This window comes from Hippopotamus amphibius, chromosome 6 (genome assembly GCF_030028045.1).
Source record: "Hippopotamus amphibius kiboko isolate mHipAmp2 chromosome 6, mHipAmp2.hap2, whole genome shotgun sequence".
Classification (NCBI taxonomy): Eukaryota; Metazoa; Chordata; class Mammalia; order Artiodactyla; family Hippopotamidae; genus Hippopotamus; species Hippopotamus amphibius.
This window is the reverse complement of record NC_080191.1, coordinates 159,395,188-159,412,395: the sequence shown is the minus strand read 5'-3', so window position 1 is coordinate 159,412,395 and position 17,208 is coordinate 159,395,188. Positions and strand designations below refer to the sequence as shown.

At 56.6% G+C, this 17,208-nt stretch overlaps 2 protein-coding genes across 7 annotated transcripts; one reads left to right on the top strand and one right to left on the bottom strand.

Annotated features, from left to right (window-relative positions):
• The first annotated feature begins 18 nt into the window (after nucleotides 1-18).
• ALG3 (ALG3 alpha-1,3- mannosyltransferase) lies at nucleotides 19-5,494 on the top strand. 2 transcript variants are annotated; one of them, XM_057740382.1, is made up of 9 exons: nucleotides 19-37; nucleotides 2,293-2,392; nucleotides 2,490-2,637; nucleotides 2,746-2,906; nucleotides 3,383-3,503; nucleotides 3,937-4,142; nucleotides 4,283-4,360; nucleotides 4,960-5,103; nucleotides 5,246-5,494. In XM_057740382.1, exons 2-9 carry the CDS (start codon nucleotides 2,319-2,321, stop codon nucleotides 5,406-5,408), a joined length of 1,095 nt encoding a protein of 364 aa, XP_057596365.1. In that variant the 5' UTR covers nucleotides 19-37; nucleotides 2,293-2,318; the 3' UTR covers nucleotides 5,409-5,494. The 2 variants fall into 2 exon arrangements, with proteins under 2 accessions (XP_057596365.1, XP_057596364.1); XM_057740381.1 differs by lacking the exon at nucleotides 19-37 and adding an exon at nucleotides 489-690.
• A 119-nt stretch (nucleotides 5,495-5,613) lies between these two features.
• Nucleotides 5,614-16,746, bottom strand: VWA5B2 (von Willebrand factor A domain containing 5B2). Of its 5 annotated transcripts, none has more exons than XM_057739531.1 (19): nucleotides 16,594-16,746; nucleotides 16,339-16,509; nucleotides 14,234-14,465; nucleotides 13,907-14,064; nucleotides 13,246-13,377; nucleotides 12,891-13,015; nucleotides 12,333-12,488; nucleotides 11,785-11,895; nucleotides 11,496-11,704; nucleotides 11,297-11,408; nucleotides 10,661-10,846; nucleotides 9,612-9,795; nucleotides 9,224-9,537; nucleotides 8,524-8,713; nucleotides 8,067-8,423; nucleotides 6,989-7,126; nucleotides 6,807-6,890; nucleotides 6,489-6,733; nucleotides 5,614-6,402 (listed from the first exon to the last, which is right to left on the bottom strand). In XM_057739531.1, the coding sequence occupies exons 1-19, from the start codon at nucleotides 16,730-16,732 to the stop codon at nucleotides 5,854-5,856; spliced, it is 3,792 nt and encodes a 1,263-aa protein (XP_057595514.1). In that variant the 5' UTR covers nucleotides 16,733-16,746; the 3' UTR covers nucleotides 5,614-5,853. The 5 variants fall into 5 exon arrangements, with proteins under 5 accessions (XP_057595514.1, XP_057595513.1, XP_057595512.1 ...); XM_057739530.1 differs by having other exon boundaries at nucleotides 9,624-9,795; XM_057739529.1 differs by having other exon boundaries at nucleotides 9,624-9,795; nucleotides 13,907-14,097; nucleotides 14,246-14,465.
• Nucleotides 16,747-17,208: the final 462 nt, after the last annotated feature.

Below are 17,208 nucleotides of genomic sequence, written 5' to 3'. Positions count from 1 at the left end.
CAGTTTGACTGGCTCCTTCCACTAAGAAGTCTAAAAAGTAATATTTCTTCCTAGTTTTGAGCACCCGGAAGGCTCAGAGGGGTGGCGGGAGTAGCGCGGACACAGGTCTTGCTCTCCAGGAAAGACTGGCATCAACGCAGATATTACCAACACAGGCGAAGTGTTATGCTGGACGGGGGAGGTGCAGGGCGGGGGAGAGACACGGTGCGGGCAGGCATGTTACTTTTCTGCGCAAACGTTCAATCCACATTAGCGCCTGTGTGCCCAGGGTTAAGTATGTACTGAGGAGTAAGACTATTCCTGCTTGTAAGGAGCATGCAGTCCACCAGGAGAGACAGACGTGGAAGAAGTAGATTTTAGTGGAGTAAATAAGGACTCCGGCAACTCCAGTCAGCGCTGGGTCCGTTGGGACACGCCGCTCGGGGAGCGGAACCAAAGTACCAAAGGGTTGGGCTTCCGGGGTAGCGGGCTCACAAGAGCGGCGCACCTTCAAGATGGCGGCTGGCTTGCGGAAACGCGGCCGGGCGGGTCCCGCAGCTCGGGCAGCGGGACTGTATGGGCAGTTGCTGCGGCGCGCCTGGCAAGAGCGGCGCCTACTGTTGCTGGAACCGCGCTACACGCTGCTGGTGGCCGCCTGCCTCTGCCTGGCGGAGGTGGGCATCACCTTCTGGGTCATTCACAGGGTGGCATGTGAGTGCGCCGAGGGGGAGGGGAGGGTAGGGAGGGGGACTGAACCCCCTCACCAAAACTGGGACCCACGTTCGGAGCGCAGACTTAGACCCCTGACCCACTCAGTCATCCATTGCAGAGCCGTATCTTTTACCCAAACCCCAAGCCTGCTCCACAGCAAGCCAAACCCAATCTTAATCCCTCCCAGAAAACCTGGGTCCCAGTTAATGGCTACAGCTGCTGCTTGTCTCTGTGGCTTTGGACATGTCACTTCCCTTGCTGGGTCTCAATCTTCTCATCTGTTCAATTCTGAGGTCTGGAAGTCTCTTATCAGTGATGGCATTTTGTGACCGTTTGAGTCCATTTGGCATTATTGGTGACTCCTCTCCAGGCTGAAAACACTGGACTTAAGGCTTACTTGCTAAAGACGGTTAATTCAATACATATTTATTGAATGCTTATAATATGGCTAACAGTATGCTAGGTGCCAAGGGTATAGTGGTGAAAAAGATAGACACATTTCCTACTTGGGTGTGTGGGCCTGGGCAAAGATAAGCTAACAGAAAATTACAACGCATTATGTTCATCCTGATGGTAGTAGACAGAGTGCTGTAAAGGACATAGGAGGGCACTTAATTGAGACTTGAGGAGTCAGAGAAGGCTTCCAAAAGTCCTCCTCAAAAGATAAGAGCTAGTTTCTTGGGGAAAGAGAGAAAAGGGGTTGGGGGAAGAGTAGGCAGAGAGAATCCTGTGTCAAAGAGCTCCCATCAAAAGAGAAAGTCTAGTTCCTTTGAGGAACTGAAATAATTTTTTTAGAGCTGGAACACAGAAATCAATTGAGTGTGGTAATAAGAGATGAGATTGCAGAAGTTGAGACCAGATCATGAAGGAATCTGTAAGCTGTGTTAAGGAGATAGTTAGCATGGTGGTTAAGAATTTAGGGCTCCATGTGTTCCAGTCTCAACTCTACCCTTCCTAGCTCACTGATCTTGAGCTGATCACTTAACCTCATTAATTCATAATTTCCTCTTCTAAAAATGGGAATAATAGAATTTGGTCTTTATCTTAAGAGCCTTGGGGAATCATTGAAGGGTTTTAAGCAGAGAAACGTGATATGATTTCTGTTGTAGGATGAGCTCTCTGGTTGCAGGGTGGAAAATATATTGTAGTGGGGTGAAAGTGGAAGCTGGGAGCCTAGTTAGGGAGCTGTTGCTCCATTGAGGCTAGAGATTATGTTAGGCCCAAATTTGAATGTGTGATAACAGAGAAGTATGAGATAATAGAGATATTTAGGATAAAGAATAGGCAGGACTGGATGACTAGGAGTTGGAAATGAAAGAGAAAGAAGTATCAAAGATGTTTCCCAGGTTTGTGAGCTGGGCAGCTGAGAGGTTAATGGTGCCATTCATGGAACCCAGGAAGGGGAGCAGATTTGAAGTGGAAGGTTATGAGTTCCATTACAGACATGTTTGAGTTTGAGATACCTGGGTTCACCCAGAGAGAGACAGTTAGAAAGGGGTTGTGATAGAAGTCCCAAGAATGAGCTGAAACTCTGTGCTTTGATGGGCTAAGGCAGAGAAATTCTGAACCTGTAAGTAACCACACCATCCTGTCCTTTTCCAGATACAGAGATTGATTGGAAAGCCTACATGGCTGAGGTGGAGGGCGTCATCAATGGCACCTATGACTATACTCAACTGCAGGGTGACACTGGACCTCTTGTGTGAGTGGGGATAGGTGGTTCAGTGAGGATGGGAGGGGCTGACTGGATGCCAGGCTGGAGAGCATGACCCAGACTCACGTTCCTTTTCCTCTTTCAGGTACCCAGCCGGCTTTGTGTACATCTTTATGGGGCTGTACTATGCCACTGGCCAGGGCACTGACATCCGCATGGCCCAGCACATCTTTGCTGTGCTCTACCTGGCCACTTTGCTGCTTGTCTTCTTGATTTACCACCAGACCTGCAAAGTGAGTCCTTACTACCAGGAACGGGGGCCCCAAACTGGGAGGGGTGGGGAGTGGAGATGGTTCAGAGTTGGTGAGCTGACCTTGTTCCTCACTGTGCCCACCTCTCAGGTACCTCCCTTCGTCTTTTTCTTCATGTGCTGTGCCTCTTACCGTGTCCACTCCATCTTTGTGCTGCGGCTCTTCAATGACCCAGTGGCCATGGCGCTGCTCTTCCTCAGTATCAACCTTCTGCTGGCCCAGCGCTGGAGCTGGGGCTGCTGCTGCTTCAGGTCAACACCCCTCCTTTCTGGTCCCCTCTTTCGTTTTTGATATTTCCATCACTTTCTCCCCAATTTTCTGCAGCAGAGGAAATAAGGGAGTGGCCAGACAGTGGGAGTCAGTTAGGGCCATACTAGACGAGTCCAGTATGTGTAGAAAGTCTCAGGCCTCCTATACTCACACCCTCTTCCCATCCTCTGTTCCTTCCAGACAGTATCTGTTGTTGGAGTTGGTCCTAGCACTTTCTAAATACTCAGTATATATTTGCTCACTCAATCTGAATGTAGAGACAAGGTATCAGCTCCCTACTCCCACCCTCCTTCCAAGCTACCTTATCCTCCCTCCAGCAGTTCTGAGTATGAGTGCTCACCCTCTGCCTGTAGCTTGCTGGCAGGGGAAGGGAGGAGTTGTTGTGGGAGGGACATCTTTGGGTGGAGTGCATGGCCCTGGAGCTGATTGCCACTCTTCTCTCCCCTATCCACTCCAGCCTGGCAGTATCTGTGAAGATGAATGTGCTGCTCTTCGCCCCTGGGTTACTATTCCTTCTCCTCATGCAATTTGGCATCCGTGGGGCCCTTCCCAAGCTGGGCATCTGTGCTGTCCTTCAGGTATTCCCTCCTTCCCCTTTCCCCTTTCTAATGAAGCGGAGGCCACTCTGTCTGGCCTCCTTTCATCCGTGAGACTTCCTCAAAGCTAAGAGACAGAGTTTTGGAGTTGATTCTGATCTGAGCAGCCACCACCTCTAGGCTTTGGTTTCTTTAGCTGTAAAACAAGGGTGTTGAACTGGATGGTCTCTGAGAGCCTTTCTAGCTCTGCCCGTTTATGACTTGGTCAATGCAAACTTAAAGCAATGTTATTACCTGCTTCCTTGGCTTCTTTGGCCCAAGGCTCTGGTCTGGTTGGGTGGGCTGGCTTTCTTGCTATTCCTTGTCAGAATCAGGGAACCTGTGAGATCTATACCCTGTTCCCCCTCCTCTCAGTAATTAGCCTGAGGCTGAGGGTGAGACGGGGCAGCTCTGCTGACATCACACCCATCCTCAGGTGGTGCTGGGACTACCTTTCCTGCTGGAGAACCCCATTGGCTACTTATCCCGCTCCTTTGACCTTGGCCGCCAGTTTCTCTTCCGCTGGACAGTGAACTGGCGCTTCCTCCCCGAGGCCCTCTTCCTGCATCGTGCCTTCCACCTGGCACTTTTGACTGCCCACCTCACCCTGCTCTTGCTCTTTGCCCTCTGCAGGTGGCACAGGTGAGAAAGGGGAGCAGTTCCATGGGCAGACATGGGGGAAGGAGTGAAGGGCCTAGGCCTTAGGGGCTTCTTGAGGAGTTGTTGAGCTCCACCTGGCCCACAATGGGAGCTTGGTAAGTGTCTCAATGGCCTCTCCCCAGGACAGGGGAAAGTATCCTGTCGCTGCTGAAGGATCCCTCCAAAAGGAAGGTTCCACCCCAGCCCCTCACACCCAACCATATCCTTTAAATCATGAGAAGGTAAGTCTTGCCCTCTCCAGGTGCAATTGGGGTCCCAGTTAACTAGCCCTGGATGACTGGTGACCTGGGAGAGGGAAAAGGAGGTACCAGTAATAGCTACAGGGCCCATTCATAGAGCTCCTACTCTGTATCAGACAGTGTACTGAGCCCTTTACATATTTAAGCATATTTTATTCTTTATTCTAAATATTATTGACTTACCATTATGAATGCTCACCCTCTGCCTGGTGCTGTCCTAAGAGATTTACGTACATTCTAACGTATAAAGCTCTTAAGAGACTGTTTTATCCTCATCTTACAGATTTTACGGATGGCAAAATTAGAGCTTTAAGAGGTTAAGTAATTTGCCAAGGTCACATAGCTAGTAAGTGACAACTCATTAGGCCTTACAGCTCTAGATATTACTGCCTCCACATCAGACTGAGGAACAGGTCCAGAGAGGTTAAGGAACTTGCCCAAAGGTCTGCATCTAGGAACAGCAGAGCCAAGGGGCTGTCTGACCCCAAAACTTTTGTCCCTCTGCTTTGAAACCTCCCTACCCCTTCCGCTCCTGCCCTTGGCCTTGACCACCGCATACAGATTGTTTCTGCCCTCTTCACCTCCAACTTCATTGGCATCTGCTTCAGCCGCTCCCTTCACTACCAGTTCTACGTCTGGTATTTCCACACATTGCCCTACCTCCTGTGGGCCACGCCTGCACGCTGGCTCACACACCTGCTCAGGTACTGGCTGGGACAACCTGGGGGCGTGGGAAGGGGTAGGGAGCTCCTCATCCCAAGACTGTGACCATGGAGGGGCAGGCGATGGGTGGAAGGGCTGCAGGCCTAGAAGCAACAAGACCTGGAGCTTGTTTCTCACCTCCAGGTTGCTGGTGCTGGGGCTCATTGAGCTCTCCTGGAACACATACCCATCCACATCCTGCAGCTCTGCCGCCCTGCATGTGTGCCATGCTGTCATCCTGCTGCAGCTCTGGCTGGGCCCCCAGCCTTTCCCCAAGACCATCCAGCACAGCAAGAAAGCCCACTGAGATCTACCTCTTCTCCTCCAGTCCATTCTCAGGACCTTGGGTGGGGATGGACTCTGTGCCCTTCCCAATAAACCTTATGAAGTCCACTTCTGTGCAGCCTATGTGGAGGTGTCTGGACCAAGCTGTGAGGGACAGGCACACGGCAGATAAAGAACTCCTTCAGACAGTCCTAAGAGGCACTTTATTGCATAGGATTTGGGGGCTGTGGCTCTCTCCCCTTTCGCTGCACCACACAGAGCTCAGAGGGAAAGGGGCACAGGATGGGAGGAGCGGGAGAGAGCACAGGCAGGCACTTCCTGTGGGGGCAAGAGGATTTTGTGAGGAGAATGAGAAGCCGTGGGGGCAGGCTGTCACCAGCCCACCCCTTCCAGCACCAAGAGGCCGGCTCTGGGTGGCAGTGACTTGAGTTCGTTGGGGGGATGCCAGTCCGAGCAACAGGCGACCCTCACATGTTTGCTGGGCTGTAGCACAGCAGGTGCAGCTGCAGGTTCTGGTCCCAGTGGCGCAGCAGCAGGAAGAGCCCCCGGGCTGCGGCCTTGAGATTGGCCAGGTCGAGGCCGTCGGGCAGGTGCTGGGCCCGCAGCCAGCAGTCAGCCTTAGCTGCCGCCAGTTCCCACTCGCCAAAGGCCGTGGCACAGCGGTGCTCCAGCCACGCAAGCGCCACAGCTGTGGCCCAAGTCCGGCCCCGCAGGTCGGCGCCACCAGGCCCTTCTGCCCGCTCCGAGGCCTCGGTGTCTGAGCCCCGCCCACTGTCCGCCTGGCCTGGACCCTCGGAGCCCGAGCTGGGAGAGGGGCTGCAGGAGGCCGTGGCACTGTCACCCTGGCCGACACCGTGGCCTAGAAGTGCCCAGGGAGAGGAAGCCAAGGTGGGGCTGAGGCTGGCGCGATGCGCAGCGAAGGGCGAGGCGCGGCACAGGCGCTCCCGTGAGATGCGCACCGCTGCGCAGAAGGGCGCGTCTAGGCGGAAGGAGCCGGGAGCCTCCTGCAAGCGCACCTGAGGAGAGAGGAGGTGGGGGGAGAAGCGAGCTGAGACAGCGCCCTGGCCCTGGCAGCGCCACCCTCCACCTCCCGAGTCCTCACCAAGGGCAGGTAGTCATGGTCACTGCCTTCACTGGTGCTGTCACTGGCTTGGCCCGTGTTGGGGCTGCAGAGTCTGTGGCTGTCTGGACCTCTGATCTTCCGACGACCAAGGCTGAGCCTAGAGGGAGGCTCGGGGGGCCGGTGATGAGGGCCTCCGATGGGGGCTGCGTGACCCCCGAAAGCAGAACTGGAGTTGTCCGTTTGGTCTGGGTCCCCGCCGCCTGCCAGAGAGCCTCCCTTAACTGCTGCACTGGAGCCATTCAGTGGCAATCCCTAAGCAGGGCTGCTCCCTACCATTTCCCCAAATTTGAGTATTACCTCTGGAGTGGACAACTGTGGGCAGAGGAGCTGCATCTAGATGGCCTTGAGAGGCAGGAGGGGTGCCTGGGGGCTCAGCTGGCTCTGCAGGGACACAAGACAGGGATGAGGTTTGTCTGGAAGGGTGGCCAGTGAGGTGAGAACTGGCACCTGGGAGGTCACCTGGGAGGGACCTTACCTACCTGAGCTCCGCACTTGCAGGACTGAGGGCAGGACCTCCCTGGTGGTAGCATCCACAGCTACAGGGCAGGTGAAGCAGGAAGGGGCAGAGCTGACCTTGCTTGTCTGGAGGGCTCGGAGCCAGGACCTCTGGGCATGGCCTGCAAAACCAAGGAGCAGCATGTTGACCGGGAGAGGGTGCGCTTCCAGCACCCACTCTCTACAAAGGACCTCACAGAGAAAATCTCAATGCTCCCATAGCTTCTCCCTCTGTCCACTTTTTTTTTTTTTTTGGCTGCACCTACAGGCTTTCAGGATCTTAGTTCCCTGACCAGACATCAAACCTGGGCCCCGGCCATGAAAGTGCCAACTCCTAACCACTGGACCGCAAGGGAACTCAAAGCCTTCTGTCCACTTTTGAACAGAGTGGAGTTCCTTTTTGGGGCCAGCTCAGACTCCTCAACTTTGACAAGAAGTGGTTAGGCTGAATATTCAGCCACCTCGTAGCAAGGCTAAGCCCCCTGGCCACCCACAAATTCAACATTCTGGATACAACCCGGAGGAAGCATTGACTGTGGTGCCTTTTCTATCCACTCATTTCAGCACTGCCCAATAGAGCTTTCTGCAGTGATAGAAATGTTCTATATCTACATGATGCAGTATGGTGGCCCCTAGTCTCATGACTATTAAGCACTTGAAGTGTGGCTAGTGCAACTGAAGAACAGACATTTTAACTTTATTTAATTTTAATAATCTTCCTAAATAACAGATTTGTTTTTATGTTATGGGCACTGTGAATCATTACAAGATGAAATTCCCTCTCTGTTGGCTGCTAGGAAGCTTGCCAGTTTTGGATCCCATGCTTGCAAGGGCATATAACCTCATGGTGTGCATCTTTAATCTCATTCTCTGCTTCCTTTTATTATCTCCTTTTTCCCCATTGCCCTGCTTAATTTTTTTTTCTTGACAATGTGGGTGAACCGCCTCAAATAACCTGCGAACAAGGTGAGGTATAGCAGATGATTACACAGACCTATACCTCTACCACCCCCTGCCCCATACAGGCTCCTTGAGCCCTGACTGGGCCCACCAGCAACTCACCCCGGTCAGCCCTGGTCTCACCCCCTCCTCGGAGAGCCAGCTGCTCGTTGTCCCGGACCACAGAAGCGGCCGTCAGTCGATGGAGTGCTTGGTCCCAAGCATTTTCTCTTTCAGGGGGTGACAGAGGCAGTGAGCCGTCATTCCTAGGCCCCCACAGCGTCTCCAGCCCGATACCCACCTCCCAGCACACAGGCTGCTCCCCATACAGGGCCCGGATCACCACGTGGCAGCGTGGAGCCTGGGCAGGCAGTGGTACTGCCAGAGGGGCCAACTCCCCATTGGGAGGTACAGCCGTGAACAAGAAGGGTGGTTCCACCAACATGTCCCAGTCCATGGGCGCTGGGGAGAGCAGGTTTCCTGGGGAGAGACATGGTAGAAGCAGGAGCAGTGCGGTGCCCTGGGCTCCACGTCCCCAAGGCCCACTTGGGGTCAGAACCCAGCTCGCCGTAACCCTTACCTGAGTCATCCAGGCCCTGTCCCAGCTGCTGCCCTGGCTCAGGGCCTGGCCCATCGGGTGCTACACCCAGAGAGGGGTGCCGGGGGCGGCCGGGGATTGGGTTCACCCGGCCCGGGGGGGATGAGAGGCTTCGGCCAGTCAGAGCTGCTCTGCGTCGACGGCCCAGCGCCTCAGCACTCAAGGCCCCAGTCTGCATGTGAGAAGTGGGGCCCACGGGTCAAGGAATGCCGAGCTCCTGACCGTCAGATGCATACACAGCTGCCCACGTGCCCCTTTGTCTGAAACCCTGGATGGCTGCTCGCCACCCTTAGGGGGGAGGCCAGGCTCCTTCTGACCCCTGACCCCCTTCCCAGCGTCATCTCACTCCACGCCTTATGTCCCAGTTGAGGTTGTTGCTTGTTTGTTTTTATTCATGTCTTCTCTCTTTTTGCCTGGCTAACGTCTTATTCTTTCAGAGATGGCTCTTGCTTTCCTGACTCCCTCAGACAGGGTTGGTCACCTTGGCTCTGAACCCCCGTAATGCCCTGTCCCTGAGCTCATCGATGTATGTTGCATGGTATCATCATTACACATTACACCATCACTACCCATCTGTTTCTTCAAGTAGACAATAGTAATCACTGCACGATTTATGACATACAGCCGATGGCCAATAAACATTTGCTGCATGCCTGGTAGATGGATGGAGATTGAATCTCACCTTGACTGGAGCTGGTGGGGCTGAAGGCAGGGGGCAGGAGCGGGAGCCTGCAGATTCTCCCCAGGCCAGGCTGCGGCAGCCCTGCTGAGAAGGGGGCTCCAGGGGACCACTGCCCTCAGGGGAGCCAGGGCCCTGGGAGACAGGGGACTCGCTGCTGCCGGTGGAGCCTGGACCTGGCTCTGGGCTGGCAGAGCAGTGGGTGAGCACATACTGCTCCCGGATGTATGAGGACTGGAAGATGCGGCGCCATATGGCTGTGTCGGAAGAGGGGTTAGGTCCAGGGTCCGTGACTGGGTCTGTCAGGGCATCAGCACCTGTTGGGAGGCAGGAGAACAGATCCCAGACCTGGTCTCTCCCGCTGCCCACTCCTCCTCCAACACACACACACCCCAGCACTCACTCTGCTCCGAGTCCCCAGCAGCCCACGGGCTGGACAGCTCTGCTGACACAGTGCATGTTCCCAGTGGCTCCGAGGTGCCAGTGGGCTCGGTGCCAAGGCTGGTGGCAGATGGTGCTTCCTCTGGGGATGGGAACACAGAGCCACCCAAGCTCTGCCAGCCCGGCTCTTGGCCCTGGAGAAGGATAGACATCGGGGAAAAAAATAATTGATTATAGTTATATACTACCACTTCCCAAACAGGATTTAAGATGGCTCACTGCAAGAGGCAATAAAGATGATAAGCCAGAAATGAAAGCCCAGTACTAAGGGAGCAGAAAGCATACATGCTGACCGTAGGGTTACTACAGCTTCTGTGGCTGGGCTTCAGGTGTGGCCCTGAGCTTCCCGGCAGCCTGGGAAAAAGGCAAGCGGTCCATTATACAGCTCTCCTGATCAAAAAGGAGGAAGCATGCTTGGTGCTAGAGAGATAGAGCTTTCCATAATTTAAAAAACCAGTCATTTCTCCGACTCCTCCTACGTGTCAAGTATCCTACCAAGAGTGCTCATATTATGACTTCTAATTACAACCCTATGAAAACATTAGTACAAGGAAATGGGCTCAGAGAGGTTAAGTGACTTGCCCCAAATCAAATCGTTAGTACATGGCAGAGTCGGGATCTGAGATTTCATCTAGGCAATGCTCCGTCTATCCCTGAAAGTTACAGTAAATAATCCGGATGGTGCCTTTCATAGGGCACTGTGTGAAGTAACGAGCAAGTTTTGACAAAAACCTCGAAGCTAATGCTGGCGCTGTTCCCTGTGACCGTGTGCTTCAGTGACCAAGGGTAGCACTTTACAGGACAGCTCAGCGGAAGACCTTATGAGGGAGGCAGGCTGCAGTCACCTTGAGGGACCCAGTATGGTCTCTGGGGAGGTCTAGGGGTAGCAGTAGGAGCGTTTGGCAGAGAAAGGCACAGGGAATAGGAAATGGGTTTTATAGAGATGTGGGGGCTTCAGCCATCCCAGGCCCCACCTCCCACACCCCAGCCCAGGCCTACCCCTGCAGGACGGGACCGGAAGCCGTCCACCCTGAAGAGGGAGCAGTAACCAAGCAGCTGGTCCCCAGGATAGAGCGCTGGGATCTCCCGGGGCGTCAGCAGTGCCTCCACCGCATCGGGCACAAACCAGTCCACAGAGATGTTACTCAACGCGGGCTCCAGGGCCTTCCGCAGGGCCTGCACCAGCTGTGAGGAGTGCCCAGAGCGAGGCCGTGGGAGAGAAAGAGGTGCCACACAGCCAACGGAGTGGGCAGGCTGCCCTCCGCTGATGCCATCTACCCAGCCCCTGGCTGAGGGGAGCAGGCTCAGGCTGGGGTCGGGGGAAGGAATGGGGGCGGGAGGAAGGAAGGGGACTGAATGTTCCGTCCTCAGGGCTTGGTGCGTCTCCTGGCCTGAACTGTGCCACGTGCCAAGGCCGGGCTTTTCAAAGACATGGCTCAGTACCAGGACAAAACTGAGACCAAGACGTGAGGAGCAGTCAGAGGTCATGGCCCTCACACCTTTGGCCTCTTGCAGCAGCACCCCATAGCGGGGTGTCTGGAGACCCCACGGCCTGACCAGGTTCTGTGTCAGATTCAGTGCAGCTTGGGAGGAGGGCTTTGTGGAATAGGGAACGGGGCCCAGGCTCAAGCTCACCATGGGCTGCAGCCTCTCCCCAGGCCTCAGGAAGTAGGCCTGGCCCCTGCTGAGGGCAGACAGACCCTGGAGCAGCTGGCGGCAGGCAGGCCCCAGCCCAAAGGAGAAGCACCTGATGAGGGAAGGGGAGCAGCTGTGACCTCTAGGACCCTCTTTGGGGGTCCGTCTCAGGAGCCCGGCTCTGCGCACTCCATCCTACCTGGCTGCCCCCCTGTGCCACCTCATGAGCTCCAGGGTTTGGTGGGTCACAGCAGCCACGGGCGAGGCAGCGGTCAGCAGGAACAGCTGCCGAGGGTGGGCCCCGTGCTGGGGCTGCCCCAGCGCCCAGTCCAGCGCCGCCCGCACGTCCGGCGGGCCGCCCACAGCCTGCAGCATCTCAACGCTCTCACAGACCAGCTGCACAGCTTCCTGGAGGAAGAAGGCATGGGCTGGGCCACGCTGGGCTGAGACATGTCTACTAGGCCCCCAGATCCCTGGGCCACACTCACATCACTGCAAGGCCGGCTCTCTGGGAAGAGGGGCTGCACCAGTGTGCCAAACGTGGCCAGGTTGATGAGTGTCTGGGGCGGGAGAGACTTCACAGCCAAAACGATGGCATCCTGGGGAGGGCCGGGGAGGGCAGAGTGAGGCAGGCCCCACTGGCACCAGGAGAGAGCAAGGGATGCCAGACTGTCTGCCTTCTCCAGGCCGTGTATAAAATGAAGGGCTAGATGAGATCATCTGGGCGAGGCCCTGTGTGTGACTGTGAGTGAGACCCTGGTGTGTGAGGGCGACTCTGAGTTTGTGTGAGAGACCTTTGTGTATGTGACCCTGAAAGGGATGGGTTTGGGATTCGGTGTAACTTTACATACGAGAGAGGCTCTTGGAATCTGGGAGAAACACATGCATGTGTGAGTATGAGAAGGAGAGAGAGGTGTGTGTGTGTGTGTGTGTGTGTGTGTGTGTGTGTGTGTGTCTTTGAGAGGCTGCCCCCAGCCCATCTCAGACCCACTGCCATGCCCACCCCCAAGCCTGCCCACACCACGCCCCCACAGGCCTTATGTGCCCCACTGCTGCCGTCCAACAGGAAGAGGAGCTCCCGCGTAGCTGTGCTCAGGTGTCCAGGCTTGTAGCTCAGGTCCGGGCAGAAGCTCAGCGCCAGCACGGGGTTCAGCAGGATGTCCTTGTGGAAGCGTCGCTGCAGGAACCACACCTGAGCATGGGAGCTCCGAGTCATCCTGGGCCAGGCTTGCTGGAACTCCGACCTGGACTGGCAGCAGGACCTAGCCCCGGGGACTCTTTCAATCCAGTCCCCCCAGAGGGGGCACCCTTTTGTAGTCATCTGAACGAAGGCGAGGGCAGAGACGGGGGGCTGTCCTCTGCCTGCGTCAGTCCTACCCCCCATCCTCTGAGACACATTCCAGGGAGACTTGAGTGGGCCCTCCCGTGAAAATACTCATGAGTCCTCTGGGATGGTGGCGGCAGCTACTGAGAGCTCCTGCTACGAGCAGAAGCCCCCTGCCCATCCCAGCATAAGCCTGCTCACCTGCTCCTTCTGCACTAATGCAGCCAGCAGTGCGGCCAGGTGCCAGGCCAGGACCCCAGGCAGTCATACCTGCCGGTCCCCGTCACTGTGCCTTCGCTGCAGCCTCTGGAAATCCCGGCGGGCCCTCACCCGGGCCTCATATTCTGCTGAGCTGAGGCTGCCAGCCTCCAGCATCAGGTGTGGCTGGTGAGGCTCTGGAGAGGAGGGGACACAGTGCTGGCAGGGAAGCCCCTGCTTCTAGACCCCAGCTGCTCAGTCCCACTGTCCCGGGAGATTTTACAAGTCCGGCCTCTCTGCACCACGGGGCCCAGCCTCACAAATGATCAATCGTCTGGCTTCGGGCTCAGAAATCTATACTGGGAAAATGCTCCCCACGTGGCCCTGGGTGGTCAGAGCTGGCCCACTGTGTGCCCGAGTCTCTCACCGCTGGGGTGCAGCAGGATCTCCAAGGCCCGGTCACAGCGGTGGCCCTCTGCCAGTGTGACACAGATGGTGGCTGCAGAGCTGGCATGAGGGGGGGCGTCTGCCCGCAGAGCATGAGAGGGGCTTTCCAGGCCTGAGGGACGCAGAGGCAGGGAGAGGTGACGATCGCCCCACCCCAAGCCAGTACTAAGAGCACAAATATCACCTTCCCAGACAATAGTGGGGGGGGGGGGCAGGACCGTGACTGACTCAGCTCACTCTCAGAGTCCAAGCTATAGGGGCGACAAGGGCAGACGTGCCTGCTTTCATGGACTGGGAGGTGAATTCCCAGGTGTATTCCTGGCTGGTCAAACCGTTAAACATCAACCAACTGCTGATTTAACATCCTCCTCCACCTCGTGCACAACGAAACTCAACTTCACCCCTTGGACCGGTCTCATTGTAAGCATCTCTCTTCTCTTTGGTAAGTGAAGTGGGATATAAATAAAAGACACTGACAAACCTAGGGGGGTGTGTATTGTGTGGAAGTGGCCAGGGGATGATCTCACTGTGAGACTAGAGGTTCCTAAGGTTTAGGTCCCTGTCTTCTTTTTGTCCTGTGTTCCTCCCGTCGCTGAGCCTTGAGTTATCTCGCAGTCAGCTATGCTGGGAGGGGCACCCACCTGCCAGCAGGCAAGGCCCAGTCACCAGCATCTCGAAGGAGAAAGTGTATGGGGCAGGGCAGCGGGCGGGGCCTGAGAACACGTCCCGAGAGGCAGCCGGCTCCTCCCAGGCCGGCCCGTCGCCCTCAGGGCTGCCCACGCCGAAGCAGCTGGTGGGGCTGGAAAGGAACACAAGGAGGGTCACTGGGCCACTACCGGGGCCCCTAGCCCCTCTGGCTGACCGGGCCTTAGCCCTTGCCCTCCCTGCCCATCCCCCAGGGCACCCTGCCAGAGCCCCCTCACCCGCACTAGACCCAGAGAAGCCGAGGGAGGGACGAAGAGAATCACCATAGGCCCAACCTGTCGTCACAGAGCCCCGGAGGCCTGGGGGGCCCCGGCGGGCCTGGCGGGGCCAGAGGGGTGAGCACGGAGGGCAGGGCCACGTGCAGCACCCCGTCGGGCCTGGAGGGCAGCTCCCGGCTGCTGCGCAGGGTCACTGTCATGGTGCCAGCCGCGGCGATGAGGCCTGTGGCCACCACCAGCGTGGACCGGGCCTGGGCCAGATCCAAGACAAGATGACCTATGATGAGTGAGGAAAGGGGTCAGAGTGGGCTGGAAGCAGAGGAGATGGGGGAATATAGGGGTAGGAGCGGGCACTGAGTCGGGGAGCTTGGGCAAGAGGGACTTCGTGAGATTGGCAGGACGCCGGGCTAATGCATTGGTGATGCAGGACGGAGGCATGAGATGAATGATGGTAGCAGGAGAGGCAGGTTGATGGTAGAGGATCTGGCTGTCATTAGGAAAGGCAGCAGTGACAGCACTGCTAATGGAGGGCTGAGGAGGAGAAGGGGGCATGTCCACACCATGCCCAAGGTCCTGGGGGACGCATAGCCTCTGCCTCTCTTTCTTTAGCTGCTCCAGACTGTTCAACCCTTGCGCCTCATCTTCCTAAAGAATCCTTGCTGACATCTCCCATAGCCTGGGACCCACCCTGCTCACAAATTCCCTGCTCATGAACGGTCAGGGACTCCCCACTGCCCACTAGGTGTGGCACCAGAATTTTCTCCCCAAGAGGAATGCAGGAACTGTAATCTAGCTAGAGGGCATTTACATACCAAGCATCCCACTTTACCTAGATCGTGGTTGGTTTGGGGACTGGTGGAATCATGGACGTCACCACTGCTGCTAAAGGGCAAATGGCCAGGTGTACACAGGGGTGGTGAAGGCCCTGCATGGTCTGGCTCCAGCCTACCCTTACAGCCCTATTTCACCTCCTTTCCCCACAATAACCATTTACCCATTCTTTTGAAAAAATACTTGCTGAATAAATGAAGGGAAGAAAAAAAGGGAAGGAGAAAAGGAAGGTAAGAAGGAAGAAATGGGCTTCCATCTCAGGGAGCTGAGGCTTGGGACAAGTCTGATACAGTAAAGAGAGCACAGTGTCAGGTTTTGAGTCTCCGCTGTGTGACTTCTAATTCTGTCTTTTGGTAACTCTCTTGTTGGGGTAGGGGAGCCTTGGTTTCCTCATTTATAAAATGGGGGTCATAATTACATGTCAAAGACTGTGGTGAGGAATGAATGAGATAACACAGGCAAAGCATCCAACATGTAAGAGGCTGTTGCTGTTTTTTTGTCACCTATACAAGGGAGAAGCACAACACTTGCATTACATACCTCTCTGGATTCAAATGAGGTGACATCAGTGACTGGGCTCTGTCAAGTGTGAACCACTATAAACACGAGGTATTTTATTACCATCACCCAGTATAACTGACTTCCGAAACTTTGCTTAAACCATCGCCCCTGCCTGGGGTGCCTTTCTTCTCATCTCCATATCACTACATCCCACCCTTCCTTTCAGTCAAATGCTGGCTCCACGTCCTTCTGGAATATTCCTGAGGCCTCAGCCCAGAGCTCATTCTGGCCTCTTACTACCTGCTGGGCTTGTGCCAACTCAACACCACTGACTTCTGCCCCTCTTCTTACCCAGATGGTAAATCCCATGTGCAGGAATCAAGTGAATGTACAAATAAAGGAATGAAGTGCAAGCCAGGAAACCTAGCAGAGGGGTGGACTTCCGACCCCGCACCCAGCACTCGCTGAGCCTCTCTGCACCACATTTTGTGCCAGATGCTGGGATTCTGGGACTTAGAGGTGACCAAAACCGTGTCCCAGGCTCAGGAGCTAAAGCTCCAGAGGGAGAGAGAGACGTGTGGACTGCCTGCAGTGTCTATCTACCTGGCTGCAAACCTCAGGTCAGGCCTTGTTCACATTACCCCAACACCTGGCTACATCAGGGGCCCAGTCTTCGACTGCGGAATAAAGGGATGGATCAATGAATGAAAAAACCAGTGGCTGGAGGGGGACCAGGGAGGGGTGGGATGCAGAGCGGGTGCGGGAACTAAAGTGCGGCTGCTTTCAGGGAGATGGGGCGGGGAGCACCCTGGACTCACCCTGCGCGCAGCGGCGCGGTGTCGAGGCCCCCAGCGCGGGGCCCAGCGCCCGGCAGCAGGCGGCCTGCGAGCGGCGCCGGCTCTGCAGTTGGAAGGAGACGCGCCGTCCTGCGGCCTCCGCCTCGAAGCCCGAAACCACTTCGGCCTCGGCCAGCGGGTACACGAACACGCCTGGGGCGGGATGTGGGCACAGGCGAGGTCGGACCTTGCCAGGCATGCGCTGCCCACCACCGCGCGCCCCCGCCCGGGCCTCACCGTCCACCGGCTGCGGCTGTGGGTTGTGGTAGGTGAGCCGGGCCCGCAGGCTGAGGCAGGGGCCGTTGGCGCAGGCCCGAACCCAAGAGTCCGTGAGGGGCAGCGGCGTCCAGCTGGAGGGGCAGTACAGGCCGGGCATGGTGCCCCTGGCGGAGGGTGTGCTAGGTGAGGGGTGCGCAGGGTGAGTTCGCGGCGCTCCGCTCCGCCCTCCGGAAAGCGGGCGGGGAGAATCTAACTCCGGCACTGGGACGCGGACCTGCAGGCGGCGCGAGGCTGAGCCGGGGGCTCGGCCCAGCGGACAGGTGGCTAGGGGAGGGAGGCGGGGGGTGGCGAGATGGGCATCCTCGCCGGTTACCTGGGAAGCCCGGGGGGGGCGCAGCTCCAGGCAGCGCGGGGACCCGGGGAGCGGAGGGTTAATGTTTAACTGGCACTACGGGCGCCCAGCAGTCCCGCCGCCGGCTCCTCTAGGGGCGGGGGGAGGGAGGGTGTCACAGCTGTTCCATCACCCCCCTCCCCCAGGGCCTCACCGCCACCCCGTACCTGCCGGCCCCCCGGGGCTCCCCGCGGCTGCCAGCTGTTGGAAGTGGCGCGGGTGGAGAGATGGAAGATGCTCTG

What these genes read in the sequence shown, in the direction of transcription:
- VWA5B2 (XM_057739529.1), bottom strand. Translation starts at nt 16,732, where the DNA reads ATGCCCGGCCTGTACTGCCCCTCCAGCTGGACGCCGCTGCCCCTCACG. An exon ending in TGGGCCTTGCCTGCTGGCAG is followed by an intron (nt 13,378 to 13,906) that starts GTGGGTGCCCCT and finishes TGCGTCCCTCAG; the next exon opens with GCCTGGAAAGCCCCTCTCAT. An exon ending in GCAGCAGTGGGGCACATAAG is followed by an intron (nt 11,896 to 12,332) that starts GCCTGTGGGGGC and finishes GGCCCTCCCCAG; the next exon opens with GATGCCATCGTTTTGGCTGT.
- ALG3 (XM_057740381.1), top strand. Translation starts at nt 495, where the DNA reads ATGGCGGCTGGCTTGCGGAAACGCGGCCGGGCGGGTCCCGCAGCTCGG. An exon ending in GCATCTGTGCTGTCCTTCAG is followed by an intron (nt 3,504 to 3,936) that starts GTATTCCCTCCT and finishes ACCCATCCTCAG; the next exon opens with GTGGTGCTGGGACTACCTTT. An exon ending in CAGCCCCTCACACCCAACCA is followed by an intron (nt 4,361 to 4,959) that starts TATCCTTTAAAT and finishes CCACCGCATACA; the next exon opens with GATTGTTTCTGCCCTCTTCA.